The sequence below is a fragment of the Hyperolius riggenbachi genome, chromosome 10, assembly GCF_040937935.1.
Source record: "Hyperolius riggenbachi isolate aHypRig1 chromosome 10, aHypRig1.pri, whole genome shotgun sequence".
Lineage (NCBI taxonomy): Eukaryota > Metazoa > Chordata > Amphibia > Anura > Hyperoliidae > Hyperolius > Hyperolius riggenbachi.
Genome location: NC_090655.1, coordinates 54,404,748 through 54,426,145, shown reverse-complemented (window position 1 = coordinate 54,426,145; position 21,398 = coordinate 54,404,748). Strand labels below are relative to the sequence as shown.

The 21,398-nt window shown below is 47.0% G+C and overlaps 1 protein-coding gene across 14 annotated transcripts in view; it reads right to left on the bottom strand.

Moving 5' to 3' along the window:
* The window catches only part of LOC137535751 (VPS10 domain-containing receptor SorCS1-like), a 1,470,659-nt gene that overhangs the window by 832,401 nt on the left and 616,860 nt on the right, over positions 1 to 21,398 (bottom strand). For 7 of the 14 annotated variants that reach the window (XM_068257618.1, XM_068257620.1, XM_068257621.1 and 4 more), the window contains exon 1: positions 17,481 to 18,571. The exons of the other annotated variants lie outside the window; for them this stretch is intronic. In XM_068257618.1, the coding sequence (XP_068113719.1) occupies positions 17,481 to 18,347 (867 nt within the window). In that variant the 5' untranslated portion in view covers positions 18,348 to 18,571. Of the gene's footprint in view, positions 1 to 17,480; positions 18,572 to 21,398 lie in introns of those variants that run through there. 14 annotated transcript variants of the gene reach the window in all.

Below are 21,398 nucleotides of genomic sequence, written 5' to 3'. Positions count from 1 at the left end.
CCATACATGTACACAATGAAACACACACACACCCCAATGCAGGCACATGCACACCCCAACACAAGCACATACAACACCATACATGTACACAATGAAACACACACACACACACACCACAATGCACCCACACGCACACTCCAACACAAGCACACACAACACCATACATGTACACAACGAAACACACACACCCCACAATGCACCCACACGCACACTCCAACACAAGCACACACAACACCATACATGTACACAACGAAACACACACACACACCACAATGCACCCACACGCACACTCCAACACAAGCACACACAACACCATACATGTACACAACGAAACACACACACACACCACAATGCATGCACATGCGCACTCCAACACAAGCACACACAACACCATACATGTACACAACGAAACACACACATCAATGCACGCACATGCGCACTCCAACACAAGCACACACAACACCATACATGTACACAACGAAACACACACCCACACGCACACTCCAACACAAGCACATACAACACCATACATGTACACAACGAAACACACACACACCCCAATGCACGCACATGCACACCCCAATGCACACACAACACACACCAACACAAGCACAAAAACCAACACCAAAACACACACACACCAACACACATGAACACACTGGCTAACGCACACAGATAGACAGGCACACACACACACCAACATACACCAATACACCAACACACACACGCCAAAATTAAAAACATGCCAATATTTACCTCTGACAGCGGCGCCCCACTGGCTTGTCAGGGCCCGCTATGAATAAATGATTGCACAGATGTAAGAATGTTTGCGATGGAACTGCTTTGTTGTGAGGTTGCTGTTTTACATGTAATTCATATTTATGAGCGATGTATTATGCCGCGTTTGTGTACACGCTCCATAAACCATGAATAATTCCCCCCATTGCCAGGGTGCAAATTGCATTATCTGGAAAAGTCCAAGCTGCCGGCTTCCGTCCCATTACAGTTCACTGGAACCAGGAGGAAACAGCGGCGACTGCCGCGGCCAAATTCAGCTGCTGTGTCGGTCACTCGGGAGGCAGAGACGGGTAGGAAGGGTTTATTTACTGGTAGAAAGGTTTATCCAGTCATGAAAGTGTCTAGTTTTTAAGGCTATGCCTATTATTTTATTTTAAAATCTGAATTAATGTTTTCTATTTTATAAATGTGTAATTTCAAATTGGCTGTAAATTGTGCAAACCGCAAACAGTTCTTTATAAAGTGGGATAAAACTCTGACATAACATTTAACCACTTGACGCCCACAGTGCTACCCCCCCCCCCCCCCCAAAGACCAGGCTGTTTTTTGCAGCACTGGGCTGTGCAGGCTTTTCAGCCTCCTACACAGCCCAGCAAAGCAGCCCAGTGCCCGGACTCACCTCCTTTTTTTGTCCCTAAGGGGACATGCCGCCGGAGGGGTCCGATCGCTGCAGCAGTTGTTTTTTTTTTTTTTGCCTATATGAGGCTCTCTCTCCCTCCTCCCTCCCCTTCCCTCCTCCCCTCCGTGCACTGGAATTGGAACAGGACAGCAATCAGCCTATGAGAGGACGGCGATCCCAAGCCAATCAGAGGCCGGGGATCGCTGATCTCGTACAGTGCTGCGGCCGCTGGCAGCACTGTGCGCATGTAAACTAAAAGGATTTCTTTCCCCTTACGTTTACAAGCAGCTGAGCTCCGTGAACGGGCAGCGAACGATCGTGCATGCGCGCTGCCGTTCCCTGTAAAACTGCAGCCCCAGGACTTGATGCCAATTGGCGTTAGGCAGTCCTGGGGCCTCCGCTGCATTCACGACCATTGCCGTGAGGCGGTCTTTAAGCAAATAAAAATGTGCTTTCCTACTTTTTATTACCCATTCAGTCATCATGGTTGCTTTTGTGCAAAAGTAATATTGTCCATTTACAAATTACAAGTTTCCAAAGTACAGTTTATCTGCTCTGAAAGCTGCTATTGCATTTTACTGCATAGCTGCTTTAATTATATATTAAATCTTCTAGTGATTATTTCTCAGCAGTGTGCACCCTTGAAGCAGACAGAGCTCCTTTTCAGGGTAGCTAGGAATGTAACAACAGAGGAATGTAAACAAAAGGTAATGATATCTTCTCTTCGGATGCAGATCACCAGCTGAAGAAGCTTTCCAGTGAAGAGCAAAGTGCTGTGTAACGGTTTGAATCAGGACTGTGGAGTCGGAGTCCGCGTCGAAGCAATTTTGGGTACCTGGAGTCGGTGGTTTCAATAAACTGAGGAGTCAGAGTCGGATGATTTTTTGAATCAAATCCATAGCCTTCATAAAAATTAGACTAAGGAGTCGGAGTCGAGAAGTCGAAGCAATTTTGGGTACCTGGAGTTAAATGCTGTTGGAGTTAAAGCCCTGGTTTAAATGCTGTTCTGCTATTTTTTTAGGTAGTAGGTTTAAGGCTATAAGTAATCTTTTAGAGCAAAGAATAAATGCTGAGTTTCAGAGCACTTTAACCACTTGACCTCCAAGGGTTTTTAAAAAATAATGAAAATTTTTCTATGGGAAGGTGTATAATAGGGTATTTGGATGTGGTTTTACTGTTTGGCCACAAGATGGAGATACAGAGTTAGTGTGTTCTAAAAATAGAAACAGAACCAAGTGTTTGTTATTTGTTTATATTTGTGTAAACACAGGGGAGGAGATACCGATCTGGTGGTGGTAAAGTAGGTTCACCATCAGAAAAGATTGTAAAATAATAGGTACATACTTAAAAAATGTACATCTCTCCCTGAGTAAAATGTACTATAAATGGATTTCCTGCTATGTTGTTCTCACGGTACGCAGTAAAACCAGATAGATTTTGACCTAAAGCCTTGTTCACATCTAAAATCGGCAAAAAGGCCAGCGTTTTGCGATTTCTTTGCGCACTTATTTTTAGCGCCTCCCGGCCGGAAGTGAGCTCTTTGACCTGGGAAAAAATAAATACAATGAATTTATTCTTAAAATCTGTGGAAATCGCTATACAAAGCGCTTCTTCAAGCGCTTTGTGATTTCCCTATACCTGTCATTGAGGCAAATCGCCCCAAAAATGGTACAGGCAGCGCTTTTGGTGAGCGGATCGGAATCGAACTGCTCAGATGTGAACACTCACATAGGAATTTATTGCACAAGCGCTTTTAGGGCGATTTTCAAAATCGCTGGCACTTAAAAAAATCCAAAAAGTGTCCCTTAGTGTGAACAATCCCTAAAGTTGATGTATGGACAGATCGGCCAGGAGACAGATCTCTCTCTGATCGAATCTGATCAGAGAATACAATTTATTTATTTATTTATTTGTTTTTAAATTTAACCTGTGCTTTTGAAACACTCTGGATTTTAAACACATGATTTTAAAGACAGAGGTTTATATAAGAATAAGATCTTATAGAGCAGGTTTAACCTGTGTTTGAATTCCATCTTATTAACATTGGCTTTGTTCAATTTCTCAAAAAGCAGCCTGTCCTTTTTTCTGCTTTTGAAATACTTTCCTGATTGAAATATATGCCCTGTTGGTGGCTGCTTATTCCTGCCAGGTTGTATATTTCAATTACCAAACTCGAACAGAACGCCGCTCTCTCCATGTATGGATTCAGAGATCTGGCCACTGTGGTCTAGCATCCATCCAATCCACACTGGCAGTTGTAAAAAAAAAAAAAACATTTGTTGTCCTCTCTTGTCTACCCATAGAAGCTCATAGAAAAAGCAGGAGGTGGGTTCTTTTGATCATTGTTGGTGGGTCAATAGCAGTCTTTGATAGATGTAAAAACATCCCCCCTAGGGCACCAAAATTAGTGCTCTTGTCTACCAAACTCTCGTCTCCTGACTACCTTCTTTGGGCAAACAGGAAATTATAGCCCTGTAGTCTACAGCTATCAATGTGATTTGGGGTGCGGTGATCTCTGATTCCACATAACCTCCTTGGTAGGGGTTGAGTATTTTGATGGGGGGAGGCCTTAACCCCATTTTTTTTTCCTGGGGCAGTAAGAAGGTACCCCAGATTTCCTGCCCATGGGGGTGCAATTGTGTTTCAGGCTCTTTTTCTTTCATTTTCCCAAGTTTATGGTGTAAAGACTCGACATTATATTGTCGTACTTTTGTCTGCAGTGTTAATGCTTTAACCACTTTACCTCCGCAGGTGCGGATATCTCCGTCCCTTTGCACAACCTTTAACCACCAGGGACGGAGATATCCGCACCTCCGGCCACTACCATCGCTGTCCGCTCTCCCGCTCGCTCGTGTGCGCGCTGCCGCACGACACCGCCCGGAGATCAATGAACAGGAAAAAACATTCCCGTTCATTGATCTCTGCCCCCCAGCAGTGATCGGCTGCTTCTATGAGAAGCAGCGCGATCATTGTGAAAAAAAAAAAAAGTTTCCTAGCCTCCCTGGACTTCCTGCAAGCGTACTTCTTGTACGCTTGCAGGACACATTTACAAAAAGTTATGTGGCCAAATAGTAAAACTACAACCAGAAGCATTTTTCATATACAAATACATAGTTTTACATTATAAATTAACTCATTACCTCCCACACTCCCCAATTTATTTATTTTTTGTAATAAAGAAAAAAAAATACAATAAAAAAAAATACATAAATAGTTACCTTAGGGACTGAACTCTTTAAATATTTATGTCAAGAGGGTATAACACTGTTACTTTATAAACTATGGGCTTGTAATTAGGGATGGACAAAAATCTGAAAAAAAAAAGGAACCTTTATTTCCAAACAGTGCATGTTTTGTGGAAATTCACACAGGTAGGTAATCAGCTCTGCTGAGACACTAATTACCTCACCTGTGCATGTTTGTGGTTTTCTGCAAAGCATGTACTGTTGGTGGGCCTTGAGGACAGGGTTGGGGAACGCTGCTAAAGGACACCTAAGATATGGATATGGATGCTGCCATATTTATTCCCTTTTAAACAATGCATGTTGCCTGGCCATCCTGCTGAGCAACTGCCGCCATGGGCGTCCATAGAATATTTTTTTTTTTTGGGGGGGGGGGGGGGTAAAAAGGGGCATGGCCATGGACCAGGAAGAGGAGCAGCATGTACTGTACTACAGAGAGAGGAAAATAAGCAGCATGTACTGTACTACAGAGAGGAAGAGGGGCAGCAGCATGTACCATACTACAGAGAGAGGAGGAGGAGGAGGAGCAGCAGCATGTACTGTACTACAGAGAGGAAGAGGGGCAGCATATACTGTACTACAGAGAGGAAGAGGAGCAGCATGTACTGTACTACAGAGAGAGGAAGAGGAGCAGCATGCACTGTACTACAGAGAGAGGAAGAGGAGCAGCATGTACTGTACTACAGAGAGGAAGAGGGGCAGCATGTACCGTACTACAGAGAGAGGAAGAGGAGCAGCATGTACTGTACTACAGAGAGAGGAAGAGGAGCAGCATGTACTGTACTACAGGGAGGAAGAGGAGCAGCATGTACTGTACTACAGAGAGAGGAAGAGGAGCAGCATGTACTGTACTATAGAGAGGAAGAGGGGCAGCATGTACCGTACTACAGAGAGAGGAAGAGGAGCAGCATGTACTGTACTACAGAGAGAGGAAGAGGAGCAGCATGTACTGTACTACAGAGAGAGGAAGAGGAGCAGCATGTACTTTACTACAGAGAGAGGAAGAGGAGCAGCATGTACTGTACTACAGAGAGAGAGGAAGGGGAGCAGCATGTACTGTACTACAGAGAGAGGAAGAGGAGCAGCATGTACTGTACTACAGAGAGAGGAAGAGGAGCAGCATGTACTGTACTACAGAGAGAGGAAGAGGAGCAGCATGTACTGTACTACAGAGAGGAAGAGGGGCAGCATGTACCGTACTACAGAGAGAGGAAGAGGAGCAGCATGTACTGTACTACAGAGAGAGGAAGAGGCGCAGCATGTACTATACTACAGAGAGAGGAAGAGGAGCAGCATGTACTTTACTACAGAGAGAGGAAGAGGAGCAGCATGTACTGTACTACAGAGATAGGAAGAGGAGCAGCATGTGCTGTACTACAGAGAGGAAGAGGGGCAGCATGTGCCGTACTACAGAGAGAGGAAGAGGAGCAGCATGTACTGTACTACAGAGAGAGGAAGAGGAGCAGCATGTACTGTACTACAGAGAGAGAGGAAGAGGAGCAGCATGTACTGTACTACAGAGAGAGGAAGAGGAGCAGCATGTACTGTACTACAGAGAGAGGAAGAGGAGCAGCATGTACCGAACTACAGAGAGAGGAAGAGGAGCAGCATGTACTGTACTACAGAGAGAGGAAGAGGAGCAGCATGTACCGTACTACAGAGAGAGGAAGAGGAGCAGCATGTACTGTACTACAGAGAGGGGAAGAGGAGCAGCATGTACTGTACTACAGAGAGAGGAAGAGGAGCAGCATGTACTGTACTACAGAGAAAGGAAGAGGAGCAGCATGTACTTTACTACAGAGAGAGGAAGAGGAGCAGCATGTACTGTACTACAGAGAGAGGAAGAGGAGCAGCATGTACTGTACTACAGAGAGAGGAAGAGGAGCAGCATGTACTGTACTACAGAGAGAGGAAGAGGAGCAGCATGTACTGTACTACAGAGAGAGGAAGAGGAGCAGCATGTACTGTACTACAGAGAGAGGAAGAGGAGCAGCATGTATCGTATTACAGAGAGAGGAAGAGGAGCAGCGTGTACTGTACTACAGAGAGAGGAAGAGGAGCAGCATGTACTGTACTACAGAGAGAGGAAGAGGAGCAGCATGTACTTTACTACAGAGAGAGGAAGAGGAGCAGCATGTACTGTACTACAGAGAGAGAGGAAGAGGAGCAGCATGTACTGTACTACAGAGAGAGGAAGAGGAGCAGCATGTACTGTACTACAGAGAGAGGAAGAGGAGCAGCATGTACTGTACTACAGAGAGAGGAAGAGGAGCAGCATGTACTGTACTACAGAGAGAGGAAGAGGAGCAGCATGTACTGTACTACAGAGAGAGGAAGAGGAGCAGCATGTACTGTACTACAGAGAGAGGAAGAGGAGCAGCATGTACTGTACTACAGAGAGAGGAAGAGGAGCAGCGTGTACTGTACTACAGAGAGAGGAAGAGGAGCAGCATGTACTGTACTACAGAGAGAGGAAGAGGAGCAGCATGTACTGTACTACAGAGAGAGGAAGAGGAGCAGCATGTACTGTACTATAGAGAGAGGAAGAGGAGCAGCATGTACTGTACTACAGAGAGAGGAAGAGGAGCAGCATGTACTGTACTACAGAGAGGAAGAGGGGCAGCATGTACCGTACTACAGAGAGAGGAAGAGGAGCAGCATGTACTGTACTACAGAGAGAGGAAGAGGCGCAGCATGTACTATACTACAGAGAGAGGAAGAGGAGCAGCATGTACTTTACTACAGAGAGAGGAAGAGGAGCAGCATGTACTGTACTACAGAGATAGGAAGAGGAGCAGCATGTGCTGTACTACAGAGAGGAAGAGGGGCAGCATGTGCCGTACTACAGAGAGAGGAAGAGGAGCAGCATGTACTGTACTACAGAGAGAGGAAGAGGAGCAGCATGTACTGTACTACAGAGAGAGAGGAAGAGGAGCAGCATGTACTGTACTACAGAGAGAGGAAGAGGAGCAGCATGTACTGTACTACAGAGAGAGGAAGAGGAGCAGCATGTACCGAACTACAGAGAGAGGAAGAGGAGCAGCATGTACCGTACTACAGAGAGAGGAAGAGGAGCAGCATGTACCACTACAGAGAGAAGGAAGAGGAGCAGCATGTACTCGTACTACAGAGAGAGGAAGAGGAGCAGCATGTACTGTACTACAGAGAGAGGAAGAGGAGCAGCATGTACTGTACTACAGAGAGAGGAAGAGGAGCAGCATGTACTGTACTACAGAGAGAGGAAGAGGAGCAGCATGTACTGTACTACAGAGAGAGGAAGAGGAGCAGCATGTACCTGTACTACAGAGAGAGGAAGAGGAGCAGCATGTACTGTACTACAGAGAGAGGAAGAGGAGCAGCATGTACTGTACTACAGAGAGAGGAAGAGGAGCAGCATGTACTGTACTACAGAGAGAGGAAGAGGAGCAGCATGTACTGTACTACAGAGAGAGGAAGAGGAGCAGCATGTACTGTACTACAGAGAGAGGAAGAGGAGCAGCATGTACTGTACTACAGAGAGAGGAAGAGGAGCAGCATGTACTGTACTACAGAGAGAGGAAGAGGAGCAGCATGTACTGTACTACAGAGAGAGGAAGAGGAGCAGCATGTACTGTACTACAGAGAGAGGAAGAGGAGCAGCATGTACTGTACTACAGAGAGAGGAAGAGGAGCAGCATGTACTGTACTACAGAGAGAGGAAGAGGAGCAGCATGTACTGTACTACAGAGAGAGGAAGAGGAGCAGCATGTACTGTACTACAGAGGAGAGGAAGAGGAGCAGCATGTACTGTACTACAGAGAGAGGAAGAGGAGCAGCATGTACTGTACTACAGAGAGAGGAAGAGGAGCAGCATGTACTGTACTACAGAGAGAGGAAGAGGAGCAGCATGTACTGTACTACAGAGAGAGGAAGAGGAGCAGCATGTACTGTACTACAGAGAGAGGAAGAGGAGCAGCATGTACTGTACTACAGAGAGAGGAAGAGGAGCAGCATGTACTGTACTACAGAGAGAGGAAGAGGAGCAGCATGTACTGTACTACAGAGAGAGGAAGAGGAGCAGCATGTACTGTACTACAGAGAGAGGAAGAGGAGCAGCATGTACTGTACTACAGAGAGAGGAAGAGGAGCAGCATGTACTGTACTACAGAGAGAGGAAGAGGAGCAGCATGTACTGTACTACAGAGAGAGGAAGAGGAGCAGCATGTACTGTACTACAGAGAGAGGAAGAGGAGCAGCATGTACTGTACTACAGAGAGAGGAAGAGGAGCAGCGTGTACCGTACTACAGAGAGAGGAAGAGGAGCAGCGTGTACCGTACTACAGAGAGAGGAAGAGGAGCAGCGTGTACTGTACTACAGAGAGAGGGAAGAGGAGCAGCATGTACTGTACTACAGAGAGAGGAAGAGGAGCAGCATGTACTGTACTACAGAGAGAGGAAGAGGAGCAGCATGTACTGTACTACAGAGAAAGGAAGAGGAGCAGCATGTACTTTACTACAGAGAGAGGAAGAGGGGCAGCATGTACTGTACTACAGAGAGAGGAAGAGGAGCAGCATGTACTGTACTACAGAGAGGAAGAGGAGCAGCATGTACTGTACTACAGAGAGAGGAAGAGGAGCAGCATGTACTGTACTACAGAGAGAGGAAGAGGAGCAGCGTGTACTGTACTACAGAGAGAGGAAGAGGAGCAGCGTGTACCGTACTACAGAGAGAGGAAGAGGAGCAGCATGTACTGTACTACAGAGAGGGGAAGAGGAGCAGCATGTACTGTACTACAGAGAGAGGAAGAGGAGCAGCATGTACTGTACTACAGAGAGAGGAAGAGGAGCAGCATGTACTGTACTACAGAGAAAGGAAGAGGAGCAGCATGTACTTTACTACAGAGAGAGGAAGAGGAGCAGCATGTACTGTACTACAGAGAGAGGAAGAGGAGCAGCATGTACTGTACTACAGAGAGAGGAAGAGGAGCAGCATGTACTGTACTACAGAGAGAGGAAGAGGAGCAGCATGTACTGTACTACAGAGAAAGGAAGAGGAGCAGCATGTACTTTACTACAGAGAGAGGAAGAGGAGCAGCATGTACTGTACTACAGAGAGAGGAAGAGGAGCAGCATGTACTGTACTACAGAGAGAGGAAGAGGAGCAGCATGTACTGTACTACAGAGAGAGGAAGAGGAGCAGCATGTACTGTACTACAGAGAGAGGAAGAGGAGCAGCATGTACTGTACTATAGAGAGAGGAAGAGGAGCAGCATGTACTGTACTACAGAGAAAGGAAGAGGAGCAGCATGTACTGTACTACAGAGAGAGGAAGAGGAGCAGCATGTATCGTATTACAGAGAGAGGAAGAGGAGCAGCGTGTACTGTACTACAGAGAGAGGAAGAGGAGCAGCATGTACTGTACTACAGAGAGAGGAAGAGGAGCAGCATGTACTGTACTACAGAGAGAGGAAGAGGAGCAGCATGTACCGTATTACAGAGAGCGGAAGAGGAGCAGCATGTACCGTACTACAGAGAGAGGAAGAGGAGCAGCATGTACTGTACTACAGAGAGAGAGGAAGAGGAGCAGCATGTACCGAACTACAGAGAGAGGAAGAGGAGCAGCATGTACTGTACTACAGAGAGAGGAAGAGGAGCAGCATGTACTGTACTACAGAGAGAGGAAGAGGAGCAGCATGTACTGTACTACAGAGAGAGGAAGAGGAGCAGCATGTACTGTACTACAGAGAGAGGAAGAGGAGCAGCATGTACTGTACTACAGAGAGAGGAAGAGGAGCAGCATGTACTGTACTACAGAGAGAGGAAGAGGAGCAGCATGTACTGTACTACAGAGAGAGGAAGAGGAGCAGCATGTACTGTACTACAGAGAGGAAGAGGGGCAGCATATACTGTACTACAGAGAGGAAGAGGAGCAGCATGCACTGTACTACAGAGAGAGGAAGAGGAGCAGCATGTACTGTACTACAGAGAGAGGAAGAGGAGCAGCATGTACTGTACTACAGAGAGAGGAAGAGGAGCAGCATGTACTGTACTACAGAGAGAGGAAGAGGAGCAGCATGTACTGTACTACAGAGAGAGGAAGAGGAGCAGCATGTACTGTACTACAGAGAGAGGAAGAGGAGCAGCATGTACTGTACTACAGAGAGAGGAAGAGGAGCAGCATGTACTGTACTACAGAGAGAGGAAGAGGAGCAGCGTGTACTGTACTACAGAGAGAGGAAGAGGAGCAGCATGTACCGTATTACAGAGAGCGGAAGAGGAGCAGCATGTACCGTACTACAGAGAGAGGAAGAGGAGCAGCATGTACCCAGGGCCGGATTTGTACTTTTTACCGCCCAAGGCCAACTATACCATCTGTATGGTTGTTATCTCTGTGTGCCCCAATGAGAATTCGCCTTACTTTCCATCATTGGTGTCACAGACAATAGCTATTTTAGTAATACGTGTATAGATTAGAAGTTATGTTTTGAAATTTTATGTTATGCTTGGCATCTCATTAATGATGGACCCATTGCGTTACCATGAGAGTTAGACTGATGTATACCTGCAGGATAGAGCTTACAGGTCTTGCAGGGACGGCACAAGTACAGGACAGAGAGTTCAAAGGTTAAAGCTGTTCTTGTAGATAGGGATGACTGCATAGAACAGCTTTCCTGCCCCTCACGGAGCCGCCCCTAAACTTCTGGTGCCCTAGGCCATGGCCTATGTGGCCTTTGCCAGAAATCCGGCCCTGCATGTACCGTATTACAGAGAGAGGAAGAGGAGCAGCATGTACCGTACTACAGAGAGAGGAAGAGGAGCAGCATGTACCGTATTACAGAGAGAGGAAGAGGAGCAGCATGTACCGTACTACAGAGAGAGGAAGAGGAGCAGCATGTACTTTACTACAGAGAGAGGAAGAGGAGCAGCATGTACTTTACTATAGAGAGGAAGAGGAGCAGCATGTACTGTACTACAGAGAGAAGAAGAGGAGCAGCATGTACTGTACTACAGAGAGAGGAAAATGAGCAGCATGTACTGTACTACAGAGAGGAAGAGGGGCAGCATGTACCATACTACAGAGAGAGAGGAAGAGGAGCAGCATGTACTGTACTACAGAGAGGAAGAGGAGCAGCATGTACTGTACTACAGAGAGAGGAAGAGGAGCAGCATATACTGTACTACAGAGAGAGGAAGAGGAGCAGCATGTACTGTACTACAGAGAGAGGAAGAGGAGCAGCATGTACTGTACTACAGAGAGGAAGAGGGGCAGCATGTACCATACTACAGAGAGAGGAAGAGGAGCAGCATGTACTGTACTACAGAGAGGAAGAGGAGCAGCATATACTGTACTACAGAGAGAGGAAGAGGAGCAGCATATACTGTACTACAGAGAGAGGAAGAGGAGCAGCATGTACTGTACTACAGAGAGAGGAAGTGGAGCAGCATGTACTTTACTACAGAGAGAGGAAGAGGAGCAGCATGTACTTTACTACAGAGAGAGGAGGAGGAGGAGCAGCATGTACAGTACTACAGAGAGAGGAAGAGGAGCAGCATGTGCCGTATTACAGAGAGAGGAAGAGGAGCAGCATGTACCGTACTACAGAGAGAGGAAGAGGAGCAGCATGTACTGTACTACAGGGAGGAAGAGGGGCAGCATGTACCATACTACAGAGAGAGGAAGAGGAGCAGCATGTACTGTACTACAGAGAGGAAGAGGAGCAGCATGTACTGTACTACAGAGAGAGGAAGAGGAGCAGCATGTACTTTACTACAGAGAGAGGAAGAGGAGCAACATGTACTTTACTACAGAGAGAGGAGGAGGAGGAGGAGGAGGAGGAGGAGGAGCAGCATGTACAGTACTACAGAGAGAGGAAGAGGAGCAGCATGTACTTTACTACAGAGAGAGGAAGAGGAGCAGCATGTACAGTACTACAGAGAGAGGAAGAGGAGCAGCATGTACTTTACTACAGAGAGAGGAAGAGGAGCAGCATGTACTTTACTACAGAGAGAGGAGGAGGAGGAGGAGCAGCAGCATGTACTGTACTACAGAGAGAGGAAGAGCGGCAGCATGTACCATACTACAGAGAGAGGAAGAGGAGCAGCATGTACTGTACTACAGAGAGAGGAAGAGGAGCAGCATATACTGTACTACAGAGAGAGGAAGATGAGCAGCATGTACTTTACTACAGAGAGAGGAAGAGGAGCAGCATGTACTTTACTACAGAGAGAGGAGGAGGAGCAGCATGTACTGTACTACAGAGAAAGGAAGAGGAGCAGCATGTACCATACTACAGAGAGAGGAAGAGGAGCAGCATGTACTGTACTACAGAGAGGAAGAGGGGCAGCATGTACTGTACTACAGAGAGAGGAAGAGGAGCAGCATGCACTGTACTACAGAGAGGAAGAGGAGCAGCATGTACTGTACTACAGAGAGAGGAAGAGGAGCAGCATGTACTGTACTACAGAGAGAGGAAGAGGAGCAGCATGTACTGTACTACAGAGAGAGGAAGAGGAGCAGCATGTACTGTACTACAGAGAGAGGAAGAAGAGCAGCATGTACTGTACTACAGAGAGGAAGAGGAGCAGCATGTACTGTACTACAGAGAGAGGAAGAGGAGCAGCATGTGCTGTACTACAGAGAGAGGAAGAAGAGCAGCATGTACTGTACTACAGAGAGGAAGAGGAGCAGCATGTACTGTACTACAGAGAGAGGAAGAGGAGCAGCATGTACTTTACTACAGAGAGAGGAAGAGGAGCAGCATGTACTTTACTACAGAGAGGGGAAGAGGAGCAGCATGTACTGTACTACAGAGAGGGGAAGAGGAGCAGCATGTACTGTACTACAGAGAGAGGAAGAGGAGCAGCATGTACTGTACTACAGAGAGAGAGGAAGAGGAGCAGCATGTACAGCACTATGTGAATGGTAGAGGAGCACATATAATGTACTATGGAAAGGAGAAATAAGAAGCATACAGTGCACTAAAGTGAGGGGTAGGTAGTATAGTGACAGTCATATAAAAGTCATGGATATATGCATGGAAGAGTGTTTCCAAAAAAACCCTTTTGTAGTTCACAGACTGAATCACCCCAGCAGCAGAGAGTACATTTGTTTCGCCGTGTTCCAATCTATAGTGCATTTCAAATCTCCATTCCTCCCAAGCACTGGTTATTAGCGGAGATGTTCACCATAACAACCTACGGAGCTCTGCGATTAGCCAGTGACAACAGCCTGAGACATTCAATACAAGGACAATCCGCAGGAGGGGACCCAGGCTACATAGAGAGGTCATTATGCAGCAGATATGTTCCATAGCGACCCTTATGAGAAGTGGACACTCCAGTCTATAAGCAGGAACATATAACCTAATAATAGGTATAAGCCATCACCCATCTCTCCAGGAGGGAAACCTAATGAATTCAATTTCACAGGAAGCAAGCAGAAGACAAACAGAAATCAGAGACACACTGAATAAGAGAGTCATTTTATGTTCTTTTGAAATCAATGGACAAATATTACTAAAAATGTAGTGGTGTGCTGCATGGCTATAGGTGATGGTGCACAAGTATTAGGGAGAGTTCTTTGCATATACAGCAGTGGTGCATTGTGGGTAACCACAGTTTCACACTTAAAATAGAAGGTATTTGTGATCATTCAGATTTCAGAAGGCAAACCACACAAAGCATTGCTTTTTTAGTAGGAGGGCTTTTCAGTCTATTTTGCTCCCCTATACTTTCCTAGTGATCTTGGGTCACCCCGAGCTGCCTGGGTATTCTGTTGTAGGGAGAGTACGGTCTCCATTCGTGGCCCATAGCAGTTACTCAGTCAATAATGCAGCCAAATTGACAACCTGATTTGATAATTTTATTTAATCAGATGCAAAAAATTGACGATTTGACCAATTTTGGACCAAAATCATCCAATAGTTGATTGGGCATGCTTCTTGTGGCACAGATTATCAATCGAGCAAGCTGGAAAATCTCTGCCCGACGTGGTTGATTGGGTGCACGGTGGTAACAGCATGCAATATCGCGACGACTGTCAAATGCAACGGACCCCTGGCCACTGTCCCCCAAAATGTAAAATGTCCTCCTCCCTGGTACACACCTGTCCTGCTGCCACAATTCCCGGTCTCCCAAGAGCGCCACCAGGAGCATCTGTGTGACATCACACACATGCCGCAATTGTATATGCGCCACCACTTGGGGGCGCTCAGTGTCACTGCAGGGTTCGGGGGAGACCATGGAGGAGACAGAAAATCGGTGGCATTGCAAGGCCGATTCCTTATTGAATTCATGCTGAAATCGGCCTGTGGTGTACGGGCAACCAATAGATCTCTCTCTGATCAGATTGATGCCTTTTGTTTGATCTACCCATACATTGCTAGATCTATAGGCACTGTAACACTCAACATGGTATAACGAGCAGTGACATTAGTACAGTAGGACCACACAAGAGCAGTCCATCAGCCCCCACTGTGCAATGGATATTAATGCCCCTCTACCAGAGAACTGCTATCGCCAGCATACACACAATGTAAAAGCATGACATTGCTTGGTTCACACAGACATCTGCACATTTGTGGCCCAGTCCAGTCCTGTCCGTTTTGCTTCAGTATTCTATCCGTTTTACCTGACTGGACCGAAAATGTACACCTTTTATGTGAAAACACACACCCATAGCAAACTGATAAAAGAAAAAAAAAAGACATGACCGAACCAAACTGGCAATGTACGCTATTTATGTGAGAATACATCCATAGAAACACATACAAAACTAATACAAAACTGGCAGGACAGGACTAGAATGGAAAATGTGTGAACACAGTCAAAACTCATGCCAACTGTCAAAAAGGAACTGGTCAGGATACCTTTGTATGTGTGAACCAACCTCAACAGTTGGTATACGCAAGACAGCCTGGACTTGTATTTAATTTCTGAATTAATTGTGTTTGCAATCTAGGCTGGGTTCACAAATAAAAAGGTGTCCAGTCCTGTCAGTTTTCTATGCGTGTCTATGGCTGTGTTCACACGTAAAAGGTGTACATTTACGGTCCAGTCCAGTCTTATCCGTTTTCTATGGGCGAATTGACACATAAAAGGTGCACAGTTCAAATCCAGTCTGATCCAAACTGATGCAAAACTAAAAAGACAGGACTGGGTTGTAAATGTGCAGATTTATGTGTGAACCAAGCCTTAGCCGTCATGGCATTGCGTTCTTGCATGCTTTTTAGTAGATAAATGTATATCCCAAATCTTAAAGGGAACACGAAGGTACCATATATGGAAGCTGCCAGACTTATTTCCTTTTAATGGGAAGGTTCAGAGACAATTAAAAAAAAAATCCACTTACCTGGGGCTTCCTCGGCGCCGCTCCGCAGGCTCCCGGTGGTCTCCAGTGGCCGACCCGACCTGGCCAGGCCGGCGGCCAGGTCGGGCTTCTTCTGCGCTCCATTATGCGTTTCCCGCCGGCGCGCTGACATCATCAGACGTCCTCCGGGCTGTACTGCGCATTCTCAGAACTACTGAGCCTGCGCAGTACAGCCCGGAGGACGTCCGATGACGTCAGCGCGCCGGCGTGAAGCGCATAATGGAGCGCAGAAGAGGCCCGACCTGGCCGCCGGCCTGGCCAGGTCGGGTCGGCCACTGGGAGCCTGCGGAGCGGCGCCGAGGGCACCTCCTGCCTGCCACGGGCTAGAGGAAGCCCCAGGTAAGTGGATTTGGATTTTTATTTTTTTTTTATTGTCCCTGAACCTTCCCTTTAACCAATGCTGATTGCCTGGCAGTCCCGCTGATCTCTTTGGTTACAATAATGTTTGAATCAAGCAAGTAGCTAATGTTGTCAGAAACATGGGATGTGCATGCTTCTTCACAGTCTAGGGCTAAACGTAGGTAGAGGATAAGCAGGACAGCCAGGCAACTGGTGTTGTTAAAAAGGCAATAAATACGTCAGCCTCCATATTCCTCTCACTTCATGCTCCCTTTAAATTAAATATTAATATAAAAATAAAATATTGCAATCAATTGCAAAGAAAGCTGTGGAAATGCCTAGATTTACCAATCGCAGTCATTGTTTTAATGTCACAGCTGGATTGAGAGACTGCTCCAGTCTTGGCCGTTTCATCTTTGCACTTGACTATATCAGTTTCCCACACATTTCACCAGCGTTTCTGTATATCCAGTGCTCACGACCGGTCACCTAAACTCATCAGAGGGAACTTATGGTGAGGACGATATGTAGAACTTTCTGTGCTGTTCTGTGGCAATCCGGGGAATGCGATTAAATCAAGACTTTGATATCACTTTAATAGGAGCAGCAATCGCTACATATATCAGTCACACCGCCTGTAAGAGCAGAGCTGCCTGCACCGCAGAGGGTTAACCACTCTGAAGTACGAAATGAAACGTTCACGCTTTAATCCGACAGGCGTAAGCCTATATCTAATGCAAAGAACGCACTTCAGCGCATTAACAGCATTCATTATACCAGAACAACACTCAGAACACGCCTGTTTTGTCAGGCAGTAGTAGATCAATAGATAAGAGTAGGTAGTACAATACTAATACTCACTATGCACCACATAGGACTCATTGACATGAATGGGCACCAGTCAATCTCAACTAGAGACAAGGCTACAGAGACACTAGGTATGGGTTTGTATCAGCCCAACCTCACTGCCAAGACACATGCCAACTATGATACCCACTATACCAACATACTGAAGGCTCACTGGGGAACCCTAGGCAAGGTGGCATTACCCAGTCATACAGCCATGAGATGTAATAATCAGAAGAGGAGGGGACAGTGACAGTCACACTACAGAGAGGTGGCACTGGGTACTCACGCTGCTGTTGTGCCCGGACCAGTGGACCATGGCTTGATTGTGGGCAGAATCTCCAGTGAGGGCAAAGGTAGTACTGTGCAGCTTCAACTCCTCCACACGGAACCGACTCACCCTGTCTGAGTCACTGGCTTGTGCCCGGGCCACCCTGTGCCCCTCAGTGTCTCTGGCATGTCTCTCTGCCCTGTTGGGCGTCATGTGGGTATCCGGGACAAACTGCCCACTTGGCATGCTGATGCTCTGTGTCGAAAAGGGTGTTGAGTAGATTGAGGAGGAAGCTCCTGACCCCACCAGCCTGTCACCCTCAAACTGAGCTGAGGTCTTCTGGTCCAACTCTTCCTCAGTGCCCACCAAATGCCCAGCGCCCACAAATTGGCTGATCCTGCCAGGCACATTGCCCTCTGCTTCTGAGATCAAATCAGCCTGTGTGCCCATATCTTGCTCTTTATTCTTGATCTGAGCATTTCCATCATCACCCTCATGTGTCCCCCAAGTGCCCACAAAGCTGGCATCCCCTAGCCTGTCACCCCCACCTTCGTACCCATCGCCTGCATCCAGCTGGACACCCTTGTCCGTGCCATCACCATCCATGTGTGCCACGCTCCAGGCACGGACATCGCTGCCTGGGTGACTGGCATCTTCCATGAGACCGTTGCCCAGTCTGTGCCCGCTGTCCCCCCATGGCTGCCCCCAGTCCTCCGCCTCTTCCTCCTGCATGCTCTTCATGATGTGCCCAGCAGCACCTGCGCCCTGCAGCCGGATAGGAAGGTGACAAGATGAGCAGGTCACTTCGCCTGTGCCCTGTGAAAGCAAAGTAGCAGTGGTCCCCAGAAACAGCAGCAGCAGCCCCCAGTCTGAGTGAGCCCCCATGCCCACAGCTCCGCCGGTGCTCCCTTCTCACTTCAACTCCATAGAAGTTTCTGAGCGCGCAGATCGGACTGAGCAGCCGGTGGAAGAGAAGGATGAAGAGCGGACAGAGGGGGAAGGAAAAAAGAAAAAAAGCTGAGATTCTTGTAGCAGAGCTGATGGTGTCGCTCGGGAATTTGATGTAGGAAGAGGCAGACAGGGGAGGAGCTGGAGAGAGAGGGTGACAAAGTTGGAGCGGAGCTGTTCGGATTTGGAGTGCTGAACGAGAGGCGGCGAGAGGGGAGGAGAAGAAAACGCCGAGACTGCAGAGAGAGAGAGAGCGGAGGGAGAGAGATCAGTTCTGTGACTGCTTCATGCAGCACTAGTATTGCAGCGAGAGATGATCACACCAAGCAAGGGTGCCGTTCTTTAACCCTTTCACCCACCGGGGAGGCAGCAGCATCGTAAAGGTTAAACCATCGCATTGTTCACGGCTGATAAAAAGAATCCTAAATTAAAGGGAATACAGAATGGGCTGCGGACATCCCTAGTGTGAGAAACTGCTACTTGTCTGACTATGGTGTAGAATGATGCTCTGCCTTTAAAATCAGGCATACGATATAACACTGTATAATGCTTCCATACTACCCTGATCAAATATCAATCAGGGAATATCGATAGTCTGACCCACCCTGCGCCACTCACGTTTTAATAGATTTTACTGACAATATTGATCATAATTCTTTCACCGCTAACTTTGCACAACCTTAAAGGACACCTGAACTGAGAGGTATATAGAGGCTGACATATTTATTTCCTGTTAAGCAATACCAGTTGCCTGGGTGGGACGGATCTAAGGGGGGGGGAGGGGGCAAGCGGGTATCTTGCCCCAGGCGCAGTTTGTTGAATTCTTAAAAACATGAATGGCAGTTTAGACGCCAAAACCTGACCTTTAGGCGCCAAAACCTGACCTTGCCCCAGGCGCAACTTGGTCTTGATCCGCCCCTGTGCCTGGCTGTCTTGCTGATCATCTGCCTCTAATACTTTTAGCCATAGACCCTGAACAAGCATGCAGCAGATCAGGTGTTCCTGACATTACTGTCAGATCTGACAAGATTAGCTGCATGCTTGTTTCAGGTGTTATTCAGACACTACTGCAGCCAAATAGATCCGCAGGCTGCCAGGCAACTGGTATTGTTTAAAAGGAAATAAATATGGCAGCCTCCATATACTTCTCAGCTTCCAAATTTCACACGTCACCCACCTGTGGGCCTAGAGTAGACCCTCGTGCCGGTGCAAACCTCCTGCAGGTACACCACTTCTGCTATACCGTATTGCAAATTTCAAGAATGGAGACTGCACACAAAAGGCTTCAGCAACAAGCTGTATTCAAAGCATGTAGAGGCACAAACACAACATGTTTCGGGCGGAGCCCTTCCTCACCTGAGGAAGGGCTCCGCCCGAAACATGTTGTGTTTGTGCCTCTACATGCTTTGAATACAGCTTGTTGCTGAAGCCTTTTGTGTGCAGTCTCCATTCTTGAAATTTCCATATACTTCTCACTTCAGGTTCCCTTTAAATGGAATCCAAGGTGTGAGACGCATGGAAGCAGCCATATTGATTTCCTTTTAAACAATACCAGTTACCTACCTGCCGGTGCTGCTGATCTTTCTGGACAGTAGGGTCTAAATCACACACCTGAACCAAGCATGCAGCTAATCTTATCAGATATGACATAGGCCAGTGTTTTCGCATTGAAAATGATATTTGCGATATTGAGGACATTTTTGCAAAAACACACTGTATTTTCTCAATATGGATAAAGAAAATATTTTTTTCCTTTGATGCAAATAATTGAAAATTTTTTTTAGATTTTTATTGTGAAAAGCGCAAAACCAGTTTATTTTAGCACGAAAATTTGTGGAAAATGCAAAAAGTCACAAACTAATTACAAAATTATTTTTTGATGGCATTTTCACTCAAAGGGCGAATTTTACATTATTTTTATAAAAATTAATGCAAAAAGAATATTGGGATTTTCACTCATCACTGTCATAGACATCTGATCTGCATATACTTGTTTAGGGTCTATGGCTTGTAGTATTAGAAGCAGATGACCAGCAGGACAGCCAGGCAATGTGCATTATTTGTAAGGAAATATGCATGTCAGCCTCCATATCCCTATCACCTTGGGTACACTTTAAAGGGAACCAGAGGCCCCAGAGAAAAATATTCTATACATACCTGGGGCTTCCTCCAGCCCCATATGCACGGATCGCTCCCACGCCGCCGTTCTCCGCTTCCTGTATCCGCCGGTACCGGGTCCCGTCGCTTCCGGCGGACGCGGCCAATTGTCCGCATGAGCAGGGGCTCCCTCCATACTCCATACCCTTGCAGTAGGCAGCCGCACGCGTAAGGGTATGCCGGGAGCCCCTGTGATGCGGACAATTGGACGCGTGCTGCCGCCGACTGGCCGAAACTACGGGACCCGGTACCGCTGAATACAGGAAGCGGAGGAAGGCGGCGTGGGAGCGATCCGTGCGTATGGGGCTGGAGGAAGCCCCAGGTATGTATAGAATCTTTTTTTCTGGGGCCTCTGGTTCCCTTTAAGGCTAGGGTCAAACTTGCCAAAAATCACGGGAATTTTCTGCAATGCGAAAACACACATAATGCTTTCCAATGCACAATCTCTGAACACTGGGAGCATTGTGCGGTTTTCCACAGCAGGAAAAGAAAGCCGCCACTTGCTTTTTATCGCACATCGCGTGCGATTTCTCTTTGCCGACAGTCAGCTGTTCTCAGCTGGCTGCCAGCCAAGAATGCAGATTCAGCCACGGGAAAACGCTGTTTTTTTCTGCGGACGCGAGTATGACCCAACCCTAAGGGTCTGTTTCCACCACACGCAGATTGGATACAGGATGGATGCAGAAAAACTCCAATGAATGTCTATGGACCTGTTTCCACTAAATGCAATTTTTCTGATGCAGATTTTCCCATAGGCATTCATTGGAGACAGTTTTTCTGTATCCATTCTGCATCCAATTTGCGTGTAGAAGAAACAGGCCCTAAAGGGAA